This window comes from Crinia signifera, chromosome 7 (assembly GCF_055691185.1).
Source record: "Crinia signifera chromosome 7, ASM5569118v1, whole genome shotgun sequence".
NCBI lineage: Eukaryota > Metazoa > Chordata > Amphibia > Anura > Myobatrachidae > Crinia > Crinia signifera.
The window spans coordinates 171,684,539-171,696,695 of record NC_139223.1 but is presented as its reverse complement, the minus strand read 5'-3'; the positions used below and the strand labels follow the sequence as shown (position 1 = coordinate 171,696,695).

General features: G+C 47.8%; 1 protein-coding gene across 1 annotated transcript in view; it reads left to right on the top strand.

Annotated features, from left to right (window-relative positions):
* LOC146020848 (aldehyde oxidase 1-like) overlaps positions 1-12,157 on the top strand; it is a 98,304-nt gene that overhangs the window by 25,679 nt on the left and 60,468 nt on the right. The window contains exons 4-8 of the mRNA XM_083154367.1: positions 7,183-7,291; positions 8,249-8,375; positions 9,312-9,373; positions 9,796-9,846; positions 12,039-12,116. Of these exons, the coding sequence (XP_083010493.1) occupies positions 7,183-7,291; positions 8,249-8,375; positions 9,312-9,373; positions 9,796-9,846; positions 12,039-12,116 (427 nt within the window). The remainder of the gene's footprint in view (positions 1-7,182; positions 7,292-8,248; positions 8,376-9,311; positions 9,374-9,795; positions 9,847-12,038; positions 12,117-12,157) is intronic.

Genomic DNA, 12,157 nt, shown 5'->3' with positions numbered 1-12,157 from the left:
CAACCAAAAAGGTTTGTCTTACTCCAGCTATATCAACCTTCACCTGAGGTTCCTCTCCAAGGTGTTGTGTTAGTCTAACTGGCTGTAGGATACAGGTATGACCTGTTTCCTATGGTCTGACCTGGGTTGCCCTTAGCACAGTGTCAGCCATCAGATGGGGAGGAGGCATGTTGCGTGACCTGTCTGTCTCCTCCCATTGTCTAGGTGCTGGGTATCTCCGTGTCTCACCTTTGTGAGATTCCCATTCTCGCTTATGTGTCTGATAACTCCTGTGGTTTCCGAACCTACACTGAGCTGCAATGTGTCCCTCCTTATTGCAGTTGTAACAGATAATTGGCTTTCTACCTGTTTCCCTGGTGTTTCGTTGTTGGTATGCAGCTTTGTTTGGGGCATTAGTAAGGGCTTGGATGCTAACCATCATCAGTTTGTCAGTTTGCAGTTCCCTGTGCTTCTTAATGTTGCGGTCGTGGTCCACAGCAGATTCCCGTAGGGCATCCACTGTCATTCCACGCCAATTTGGGAAAGAGGTTTGGACTCTGGCTCTCAGGTTTTCCCTAAGCCCTTCCACCAGCACAGAGACAATCATCTCCCTCAGGTGGGGGTCGTCCTTAGGCTCGGAGACACCAGTGTACTTTGATACCTCCAGTAAGGCTTTTGTAAAATAATCAGCAGCAGTTTCGCCATCTTTCTGTTTGATGGTGAAAATCTTGCTATATTCTACTGCCGCAGGAAAATATACTCCCAACTGTAAGTTAATCAGGCGTATATTCTCCTGGTTGATCTCATCATTTATCTCCTTGTCCACTTTCAATCCACTATCCTGAATGAATTTCGGGATGTCAATGTGAGTGGGGAGACAGGCCCTCAACATGATTCTCCAATCCTTGTTGGTGGGCTCATCAGAGTTTCCTAGATCCCTTACAAATTTCCGGCACAATGCCAGATCTTTCCTTGGGTCAGGGAAATCTGTAATGATGGACCGCAGCTCTAACCGTGTCCATGGGTTTAGCATGGTCATCTTTCTGGTAGGTATCACACCCTCTCTGTCTGCCTTACCATAGGGAACCTCCAGTGTGCGTACAGGGTATGTTTGTACCACATTCGCATTACTGGGACCTGCTTGGGAGTCATTTGTGTCTGTGCTGTGTGGTGCATCATTACCTGAGTCCAATACTATGCTGTTGGCATCAGCCGTCTCCTCCTCCTGTGCTGGGGCCTCAACAGCGGGTTGAGCTTTTCCCTCAATCATATTAATTGCATGAGAGACGGCCAGTGCCAACAGCTGCTCGTTTTCCTCTCGGGTTTCCTTGTAAGGGGATAAAACAGGGTACAAGTTAGTAACAGGTACATTATTACTTAGGTCTTTCTTATGAGACATTAACCCCTTCGGCACATATGGGGGTGGGGGAGCTGATTCTAGTGTGGCAGCGGTTGCATTGGCATTTTTATTGTGGCTGATTGCATCAGGTATTGCCAGACCTCTGGCTCCCCATTGTTCCTGTCCTTCCTTCTGCCACAATTTAAGAATATTTATATGCTTCACTCTCTCCTTACGACTGGAGAGTAGGCATATTTCATCTTTTACTGCCGATAAGATTTCTGGATCGAAGCTACCAACACTGGGAAATTCTAACTTGCTGCCTTGTGTCATTTTTCTCCATTTATTTTGGTAAACAACTGCGAGTTCACCGTGCTTCCTGCACATAATAAAAGCAGCCGATCCTCTTGGCCGGCTTGCTTCCTCCCTATCTTGCACGTTATCACAGCGTGACCCGTTATTACCCATAGTTACAGGAATAAACGTTCACAGCTTAATAGATATCGGTGGGTTATTACTTATCTGAGAGCTCCCCAAACACTCACTTCTACAGCTTCCTAGAACATCCCACAGTCAAGCAGGTGCGAAGGATACGAGGTATTATACTCAATCACCAAGCTCTCAACTAGCAGCGAACTTCTAGCCAACTTGCTTGATGCGGCACAATTTTTCCAGGGTATAACAAACTTGTTTTCCTATACCCCCAAAAATCGGATTTCTAAAGTAGCTAATCGGAAACAAGTGCGTTCCGATATATCTTCTTGTACCCTCCTAGCGGAATTAATTCCACTGAAGGGGCAGTTCCTATGTGTACGTCGGCACGTACACCCTGTCCTAACTGGACCTGTCCTATTACACTGCGCTTGGGTTGTGTCCGTCCCACACCCGTCCGCCTCAGTTCTTTTTCACACTGGGCGCTATTTACACCTAGGTCTTATGCTTATTTTTGAAATATTTCTGTACAGAAAATTTTTCCCAGGCCGGTAGCTTTTCACTAGATTCTTATGCAGGTATAAATCCCTTATAATAAGCTATAGGAATCTATTAAAATAATGCTTGAGTTGCTTGCTTATGAGAAAATGAACAAAAAGAAAACCTTATTTTCTTTTCTTAAATCACCGCTTCATTCGCAGTATATTACTATACTGTTTAAATAAAGCTAGTGGTTTAAATACTGTTCACTTCTTCCTATGTGTGCTGCGTGTGCAGTACCAATGAACAGCCACGTGTGTACGTGCGCTTGTTCACAGGCCGCCGATGAATCGGCCACCCACGTGTTCTATAGTGTATTTGCAAGGTTGCGCTCGGGTTTCGCTATACGCAGTAATTGCGCCTAAATGTGGAATAAATCCCTTAACTCTGTCCGAGAGTTACGTATCAAGATGCGAAATAAATCCCGCACTTAATCCGTAAACCACGTACAAAGATGCGAAACTTTCCCGATGTGGGCACGTGCGCGCGCACCTTGCGTAATACACAATAGACGCTTTACGTTACTGCAAAAGGCCCAGGACTTGTCGCCACGTGGCGGAGTCCCTGTTTTTGCGGTAGCTAACAATAAACAATTATAGTTTTGCACAGAGGGGATCCTCTATGTACTATAATAAACACAGATTCTACGTGTGCGAACCTTATCGCACGTGGTACATATACTATAATAAACAAGCAGCCCAAGACACTATACCCCGTTAAACTACTTGTGGCAGGCAGAAGTACAGTTTACTAAACACTTAGGTATGATATGCTTTAAAACATGTGGCTTTCACTTATTGTACTCCGGGTTCAGCGCTAGCACTTCCCGAACCCCGCACCGCCGCGGACTCGGCCTATCCAGCAATGGAAACAAATAAATACTTCCACCCTTTTGCTGGTATAGGTCGAGTCGCACGCCTGGTACTGAGTTCTGGACTGTGAAACGACCGGGCGAGCACCCCAATTGTTAATGGTGATTAAAATATAACCAGAGTGACGATAAGTGAAAAGCGTTGGTTACGTAATAAGTCCGCAACCAACGTACCCTTTATACCTAACTGCGTGCGAACAAAACGTAGCGCAGCGCAGCGTACAGTCTATTGTATGTTATACACCAAGAACCGATACCTTAATAAGAGATCCTTTCGCAGGACTTTGTCTCCAATTGTGCGAATATACCTTAAAGGACAGAGTCCGCAATGTAAGGACAGAGTCCTTAATGTACCTTATCGCTATTATGCGAATAACTAGACACGACCACTGAATAGAAGTAAGGAGGTTAGAACTCCGTAAAAAGATTGTATTAAAGTCCCTAATGGACAAAAGGGGGTTACAGAAATAAGAATAAACAGGTATAACAAGTGATACAATACAATAACAATGAATACTAAACAAACTCTGCTAAGGGGAAAGAATACAAATACAAAACACAATCAGCCAACAATACTTTAAGAATAAATACCGTGAAAATGCAACCGTTTACCGTGGTCATCTAGTATGTGAAAAGCAGTCCGGTCAGAGCTCACTATCGTTCAGGAATGAGCGATAGTCCGGTAGGAAGGTCCAGGGAAAGTAGTTGTGCCGAAGAGACCCTGGCTGCTCTGGGTCGCATATCTTATAGGGTCAGAAGGGGGAGGTCAAAAGGCCATTCTCATTGGCCAGAGATCATATGTCCGGTCCACTGTGATTGGAGGTTAGACGCTGTACCTGGTCTGACCAGGTGCAGGGGAGGGAACTTTAAGAGTCCTTTGTTTGGTGGTTTCGGCGTCAGCAAGGATAAGAACCGGTTTGAGCTAGTTTCCTTTGTTAACTACTTTTAACAGAAACTGTCCCTGGAATATGGATTATATCCATAACTGTCGAGCCGTGTATATTGCGGAATATTCGCAATGACCGGAATACTTCGCACACTGAACTGAACGGAACGGTACTAAACACGATACAGACATATGTATGCAGGGCTAACTAGGCTATGTGTGGCGTTCTAAACCTTTAACTATATTTTACTTGGTGTCAGTATGTATTTATGAATTTATGTGTGATAGTATGGCTACTCTTCTGGTCCACTTTGCCACGCATACTCGGGTATGGAAACTTTATTTGCGCAACTCTGCGAACCAAAATGGCGGCCATACTATCCTAAAATGGCGTGTGTGTAACTCGACTTCCATATAATATACATCGCTGCCCGCCCACCGCGATACCAGCGCATATGTGCTAACATATGTGGCTGGATTCGCGGTGCGGTAACGGAGCCCCCCTGCGATACCTGACCTGTACTGTGGTGTGCGGGGGGTCTCCTCCCTGCCGCCTAAATTGCTTTCACGCCGGGGACAGCTAAGCAGGCTGTCCCCGGCGCCTCCTCCTCCCCGCGGCAGCCGTAAGGACGTCCGGCTATGTTGCTAGGGGAGGAAGGGCTTACCTTCTTGCAGGTCCTCCTGGACCCCGGAAGGTAAGCCCAAGGGAGAGGGAAAGGGGGGGTTGCGGCGAAAAGAAGCCCATAGGCTTCTATAGGGTATCGCCACCCAAAGGGTGGTGATACCCTAGCCGGCAAAATCAGTGCGGCCGGGTAATAGTACATAGTAAAACGGGGGGTTTACCGCATTTTCCCCTTAGTACATCCCGCCCTATGTGTTGGTCCTTGGTTTTTATATACTGAAGGAAAAAAAGTTTAAATCTATTCAGTTCTACTAGTTAAAAGCACATTAAATGATGGCTTTTGCAATATACTTTCACTTTGAGCTGTGACAGTTTTTACCAACCCAAAAACTCTCTACCCCCACCCACCCATTATCTGCTCCTACCTCCAATCTCTGTCTTCAGGTTTGTTCTGCCCCAGAAAAACCCACCACAAATCATTAGGAGCTCACTACAATATCCCGAGTGAGGGGTGCTAAAATCTATGTTTACTTACCTAAAAAATTAGGCTTGTGACGCCCTGATTGCACATTGGATAAGATGGCTGGGGGGAGGCCTTTATGAGGGATTCGGTACGAAATCCCGACAGGGTCAAAATCCCGAATGGGTCATAATCCCGACAAGGACAAAATCCCGTGATTTAAAATCCCTATATTTGAAATCCTGACATGGTCAAAATACCGACATAATCCCGTGATTTAAAATCCCTATATTTGAAATCCTGACATGGTCAAAATACCGACATATAGAATGTGCAGGTGAAACAGTCAACATGACTTTCGGTCGACAGGTCGTGAGGTCGACATGGGTTTTTTCACTGTTTTTTTGACCCGATGTGCCGACAGGCGGGATTTTGACCTTTGACCTTGTCGGTAATATGACCCTGTCGGGATTTTGACTGCATCCCTTTATGAGAACCTCGGCAAGGTGCTTCCCTCTGGTCTGTTGATCTAAGCCACATGCCAAAAGATAAATAACTCTAATACATGTCTATAATCTGCATCTAATTGCTGTGCAAACAGAGGTGAGGAAACTTGGCTTCATTTTCTAGGTCTATAGCATCGCCCACTGTAACCAACACCAAAACGGAAGCATTAATGTAAAACTTCATTGCCCCGTTTCTAGGGTACAGGAACCCATTCTGGCTGACGATGTTCCCATGTGTGTGATGTCACAGGAGGGAGGAGCTTAGACACTGGCAGCATGGAATTACCATTGGTGCAGTGCGTAGGATTAAGGAGCCCACTGCTGCCCCTGTCACCCTCTTCCTGATACCCACTGTTTTCCCTGTCACACTCTGCCTCCCTCTGCCTCTCCCTGTCACCCACTGCTGTTTGCATATTGTGAATTTTGGTAGGGGTGGAACTGGAAGGCCCAATTTATACTTTTGCACCTGGGCTCACCACCCTCAATCTGGGCCATCGGTTGAGTCCACCCAAACACCTTCAGGACACCATAAAGTGGCCAAAACGGACTCCATCACATTTATCCACCTGGATCAGAGCAGGACAAAATACCCTTTAATTTGGTGACTATAGAATCGGGTCCATTCAATACCTTTTATCCATTTTTTGTTTTTTAGTGTATTGTATGTTAATATGTCTAATTGTTATTAAACCTATTACCGATTGATTGCCTAAAATCAGCGCTGCTTTTTCTTGTTTTTTTTTATTTATTTTTCACCCCCCACAAGTTCCGCCATTTCATGGAAGTGATTATGTGGGACCACGGTGCCGCGCACCAGGCACCCTCCCCATGAAAATGCTGGGCATTCCCTTGGGTACACAGGTAGTTGGGGGGTGTAACAGGTGGGGTTTTAAATCTATATGGCAAGGTGTAAAAATACAAAGGCCCAGCATTCATGGGCTACATGGAAAAGCAAACAGTATTTACCCTGCATGCAAACTTCATGAGCGTACTTGCATCCCTCATATGAGCTGTATGGTTTGTGCTAGGTGCAAGTTACAGGCACTTTGGGCCTAATTCAAATCTGATCGCTGCTGTGCGAATTTGCACAGTGGGCAATTGTCAATGTACTGTGCATGGGTCTGGACCGCAATGCCCGTGCGTTACTCCTTCCTGCGATAACCTCTTGCTACTCTTTTCCTTCGCTAGCCGCCCACAAGATGATTGACAGGAAGCGGGAATTTAGGGGTTGCGATCGGCCGTTTCATGGGAGTGCCAAGAAAATTGCAGACGTGGACATATTTGCACGGCTGCATATTCTCTTTCAGCACAAGTGCGCAAGGTGGGATATCACTATAGCGGGGCAGCGTCTTTTAGTTCAATGGCCGCTGCATGTTCCCTCAGCAGCAATAAAGTCTAAATCGGGCCCTATGATCGCCAGAACCTTGGACGATGTGATTAAATCTCCAGTGGCCTAGGAGAAGGGAAGGACCGCTAAGGTGGCGATACATTCTGAATTAATGCGCCCGCTGCATTCCGCTGTTGTATAATCCTTAACACCTTGTCAGACACTATCCAGCCACTGCCTGCCTGCTTCCCATCTGCTCCCTCCAGGGCATGGCTGTCACCACAACCGAAGGGATCGGGAATTCAGCGACGCGGCTGCACCCAGTCCAGGTATGCTATATAACTGAAGGGTATAATGGGGAATGGGGAGAGGATATGCCATTGTACTGCATGGTGATGGAGAAGTCCTGCTCCTAACCAGCATTGGCAGACAATCCATACATATATACTGGACCATATTGTATGGACAGGGCCAGTGCCACCACTAGGCAGGTCTAGGCATTTGGCATCTAGGCACTGGAGGGCGGTACTGAGCCGCCGAGGAGAGGTACCATAGAAAGCAGGGAGCGGGGAAGCAGGCGACGGGATTTGCCTGGGGTGGGGGGGGGATGGGGGGGCTTGCACCGGCCCTGTGTATGGACTTGAATCTTAGTACTTATGGCTGTCAGTACGGAGGAAGCCGGCTCACCCCGCAGTCGATGCTGGAGCCTGGTGTTGTAAGTATAGGTGTAAAATTAAGGTGTGTTTAATAAACATTTACTTTTCTCTGTGTTTTTTTTTTTTTTTTAGCATTCTTTTTACAGGTGGACTACAAGTCCAAGGGGCCCATTAATGCCCCGCATGCTGGGACTTGTGGTTCACCAAGTCTCTGCATGCGGGGGAGGCCTGCTGGGACTTGTAGTTCACCTGTAAAAAGCTATTTTTGGGGGGGGGGGGGTAATTTTACCGGTGAGCACGGTAGAGTCGGGGGCCTTATGTAAAAAGTGTCCCCCCAGCTGTGGCATGACACCGCGGGCTATAGGAGCCCGGTGCTGGTTCCAAAATACGGGGTACCCCCAGTTTTTTTTGTCCCACGTATTTTTGGAACTAGGACCGGTCCAAGAGTCTGGGGCTGGTTTCAAAAAATACAGGGGACCCCTACGCTTTTTGACCCCTGTATTTTTGGAACCAGGTCCGGCAGGTTCACAGCAAAAAATTAAATTTTTCAAAAGTGCGATAACGTGCGATTTCGGAAAGTGCTGAAAAATCGCATCCTATTAAATATCACCCCTCATCTCCGCTCTGTAGGAGAGGCTAGCCAAAGCTCACGGCTCCCAGTGCGGGTTCTGCAGCCCAGGAATGGTGATGTCCATGTACTCATTACTGAGGAATAACCCGGAACCCACCATCGAAGACATCCTAACTTACTTATCCGGTAGGTAACCCAACCCATTCAATGATCACATGTATACAGCTAAATGTAATAGGGTGTGAGAATCAAAAAGTGGAAAACCAGATAGATTTTTGCCATGTAATTGATTGCCTCTTTAAAAAAATGGAAAAACTCTCCCAAAGGGCCTTATTCTAGTTCACTCTTGAGGCAAGTTCCTTCTTAGCTGGACAAAACCATGTGCACTGCAGGGGGGCAGATGTAACATGTGCAGAGAGATTTAGCTTTGGGTGAGTTATTTTGTTTCTGTGCAGGGAAAATACTGACTGCTTTATTTTTACACTGCTATATAGATCTCACTTTGAAGAAAAACCCCACCCAAATCTAATTCTCTCTGCACATGTTACATCTGCCCCACCTGCAGTGCACATGGTTTTGTCCAGCTAAAAATAAATTTGCCTCTAAGAGTGAACTAGAATAAGGCCCAAAATGTTGAATCAACAGTGCAGTTACAGGTTCAACTTTGAACTGTGCAGGTTCACGCGGGTGCTGGATGACGAGCCGATAGCCGGTATCCTGGTGATCAGTATACCGCGCCAAAATCACAACTTTTCTTCTGTCTGACAGTCACAATCCCGACCAACAGGTTAATTCTCCCTAGAACCTGTGGATAACCACCGAGCCCACATCATGCCCGCAAGGGAATTTTTTTTTTGTTCCACCTTGTTGGAATACCGTTGGCCGCCGGTATTCTGATGTCTATATACCAATGTCAGCGAGTCATACCGAACCCTGTCACACTGTCCACAGCGCAGACTGCAGGGGCAGCTGGTATTTAGAAATAAAAAAAATGCATGTGCTGACTAATCCCGGAATCAAATCGCCTCGATTTCAGGCCAAAATCCCAGGATACCGCCGATCTTGATCCTGGGATTAGCCATCCTAATGTATAGGTTGCTAACAGCTGTCTTCTCATTTTAGGAAACCTCTGTAGGTGCACAGGGTACCGTCCGATCCTGGATGGTTTCAGAACGTTTGATAAGGTTGGTGTGTGATATATATACATGCAGGTATTGACTCGCGGTCGAATAAAGACCGTAAATGGCAGTATCACAGTTAATGTTTCAATCGATAAGATTTTCATCAGGACAATAAAATCCAATTTATGAGTTAGGATTTACATGATCCTACATGGCCTGGTCGTCTGTATTTACTATGAGATTTATGTATAACACGCCCCGTGTTAGAGAGATTGCTGGTACTTGATGGAAACACTACATGTATCAGAAATGAACGATTAGAGATCGGTATAAGTCCACTCGAGTAAATGGTATTGAGTTTGTGTATCCACAGTACTTCCCTTCTCAATAAAATTCTATCTAATGTATCTATCGTATAGTTTTTCTCTTATTACTGGTTATTAGCCATGATTTATGCAGAGTTGTAACAGACTTATTTCTTTTAGTCCTGCTGCTTAAACAAGGTGGAGGAAGAGAATGCGCTGCCTGAGACGAAGGTACCGCAAACTTGGCGTGTTTCATTTGTGCTTCTACCTGCCATACCATTGTGTCTCACCCCACTTCAGTTGGGTGTAGTATGATTCACCGACAGTCGGGATCCCAACAGTCATTATCCCGACGCCGGGATCCCGACTGCCTGGTCTCAGACAGCGTGGCCAGCGCAACAAAGCCCCTTGCGGGCTTGCTGCGCTCACCACTCTGCGGGCACGGTGGCGAGCTATGCTTGCCACCTATTCTATTGTACCTCTATGGGGGCCGTGGACCCCCACGAGGGAAAATAGCCGACGGCCGTCGGTGATTTAACAGTCGGGATCCCGACGTCGGGTTAATGAATGTCGGGACCCCGTCCGGCACCCCTTCAGTTATGTTTCTCTTTGCGTGTTGCATTCCCATGATACGTATGAAGTTGTATCTGGCTCTGGTGTGACTCCAGGTGGGGATCCATTAAGGTTACCGGCATCCAAGAAGCCGGCAGTTGGAATATCGATGCTGGGGAGGGGGGGGGGGCACAAATGGGGTATGGGTAAGATTAAGCTGTGGGTGATGGTCAGTTAGGGTTAGGCAGTAGGAGGCATGGGTACTAGGCTATGGGGGAGGAGGGTTGGGTTAGGCTGCAGATGGGGAGGATTAGGGAGGTAATACTGGGGGTGGAATACTGCCTTTTCCATCGCACCGCCAAGATAAGTCTCTGGCTCAGGGGGGAGGGGGGGGGGATGTGGGTTCCAGTCCCGGGCCCAGACAGAAAAAGGGCCTAGGACTGGAATTAATAAAGTATAATTTGTCATAAACAAAGCTCACATTTCCCTTGAAGCGATGTAGAGGCCGAGTAGTGCGACTAGTGCTGCAGAGGTCTCACTAGTCGTTCCAGGTGTTAGAGAAGGGGCCCCTGCCTATATTGTCAGTCCTAGGACCCACAATTTCTGATGGCAGCCCTGCCCTGACTACTCTGAGCCTGTGATGACTGGTGCCCAGTGTATTTTGGACATATTCGCCCGGCTGTGGATAGATGTGTAGCCGTACACATCCATTTGCACCGCGATCACATGGTTACCCAAGGCGGGATTTCACTCTAGACAATGCGCACCAGTAGAACAACAATGTATCGCAGGCTGGAATACTGACCGCTACTGATCAGCAAGCCCAGGCCCGGGTAATTAGTACCCACTCCCCCCCCCCCCCCCCCCTCTCGGCTGCCCTGCGCACCAGTAGTACAACAATGTATTGCAGGCTGGGATACTGACCGCTACTGATCAGCAAGCCCGGGCCCAAGTAATTAGTACCCCCTCCCCCCCCCCTCTCAGCTGTCCTGCACACCAGTAGTACAACAATGTATTGCAGGCTGGTATACTGACCGCTACTGATCAGCAAGCCCGGGCCCGGGTAATTAGTACCCCCCCCCCCCCCCTCGGCTGCCCTGCGCACCAGTAGTACAACAATGTATTGCAGGCTGGAATACTGACCGCTAATGATCAGCAAGCCCGGGCGCGGGTAATTAGTACCCCCTCCCCCCCCCCCTCTCGGCTGCCCTGCGCACCAGTAGTACAACAATGTATTGCTGGCTGGGATACTGACCGCTACTGATCAGCAAGCCCGGGCCCAGGTAATTAGTACCCACTCCTCCCCCCCCCCCCCCCCCCCCTCTCAGCTGTCCTGCACACCAGTAGTACAACAATGTATTGCAGGCTGGTATACTGACTGCTACTGATCAGCAAGCCGGGCCCGGGTAATTAGTACCCACTCCCCTCCCCCCCCCCCCCTCTCGGCTGCCCTGTAGTACAACAATGTATTGCAGGCTGGTATACTGACCGCTACTGATCAGCAAGCCCGGGCCCGGGTAACTCCACCCCCCCCCCCCCCTCTCGGCTGCCCTGTAGTACAACAATGTATTGCAGGCTGGTATACTGACCGCTACTGATCAGCAAGCCCGGGCCCGGGTAATTAGTACCCACTCCCCCCCCCCCTCAGCTGTCCTGCGCACCAGTAGTACAACAATGTATTGCAGGCTGGTATACTGACCACTAATGATCAGCAAGCCCGGTTCGCCATTCATTACGGCACCTTTTTGAAACTAAGGATCCATCCAATGATGATGGGAAGCTTTGACAGTGCCCCGTGGGTTATGTTACTGTAATTCTTGTATAATCAAAACCCTTATTTGATACCAACATAGTCTTTCTGTTGCTTCTAGCAACCACAACTGTTCAATGAACATAATCTCATACCTTTGGATGCCACGCAAGAGCTGATCTTCCCACCCGAGCTGATGGTGAGTTTCCAGAGTGAAATGCGCTAAATCTACAAGAAGCG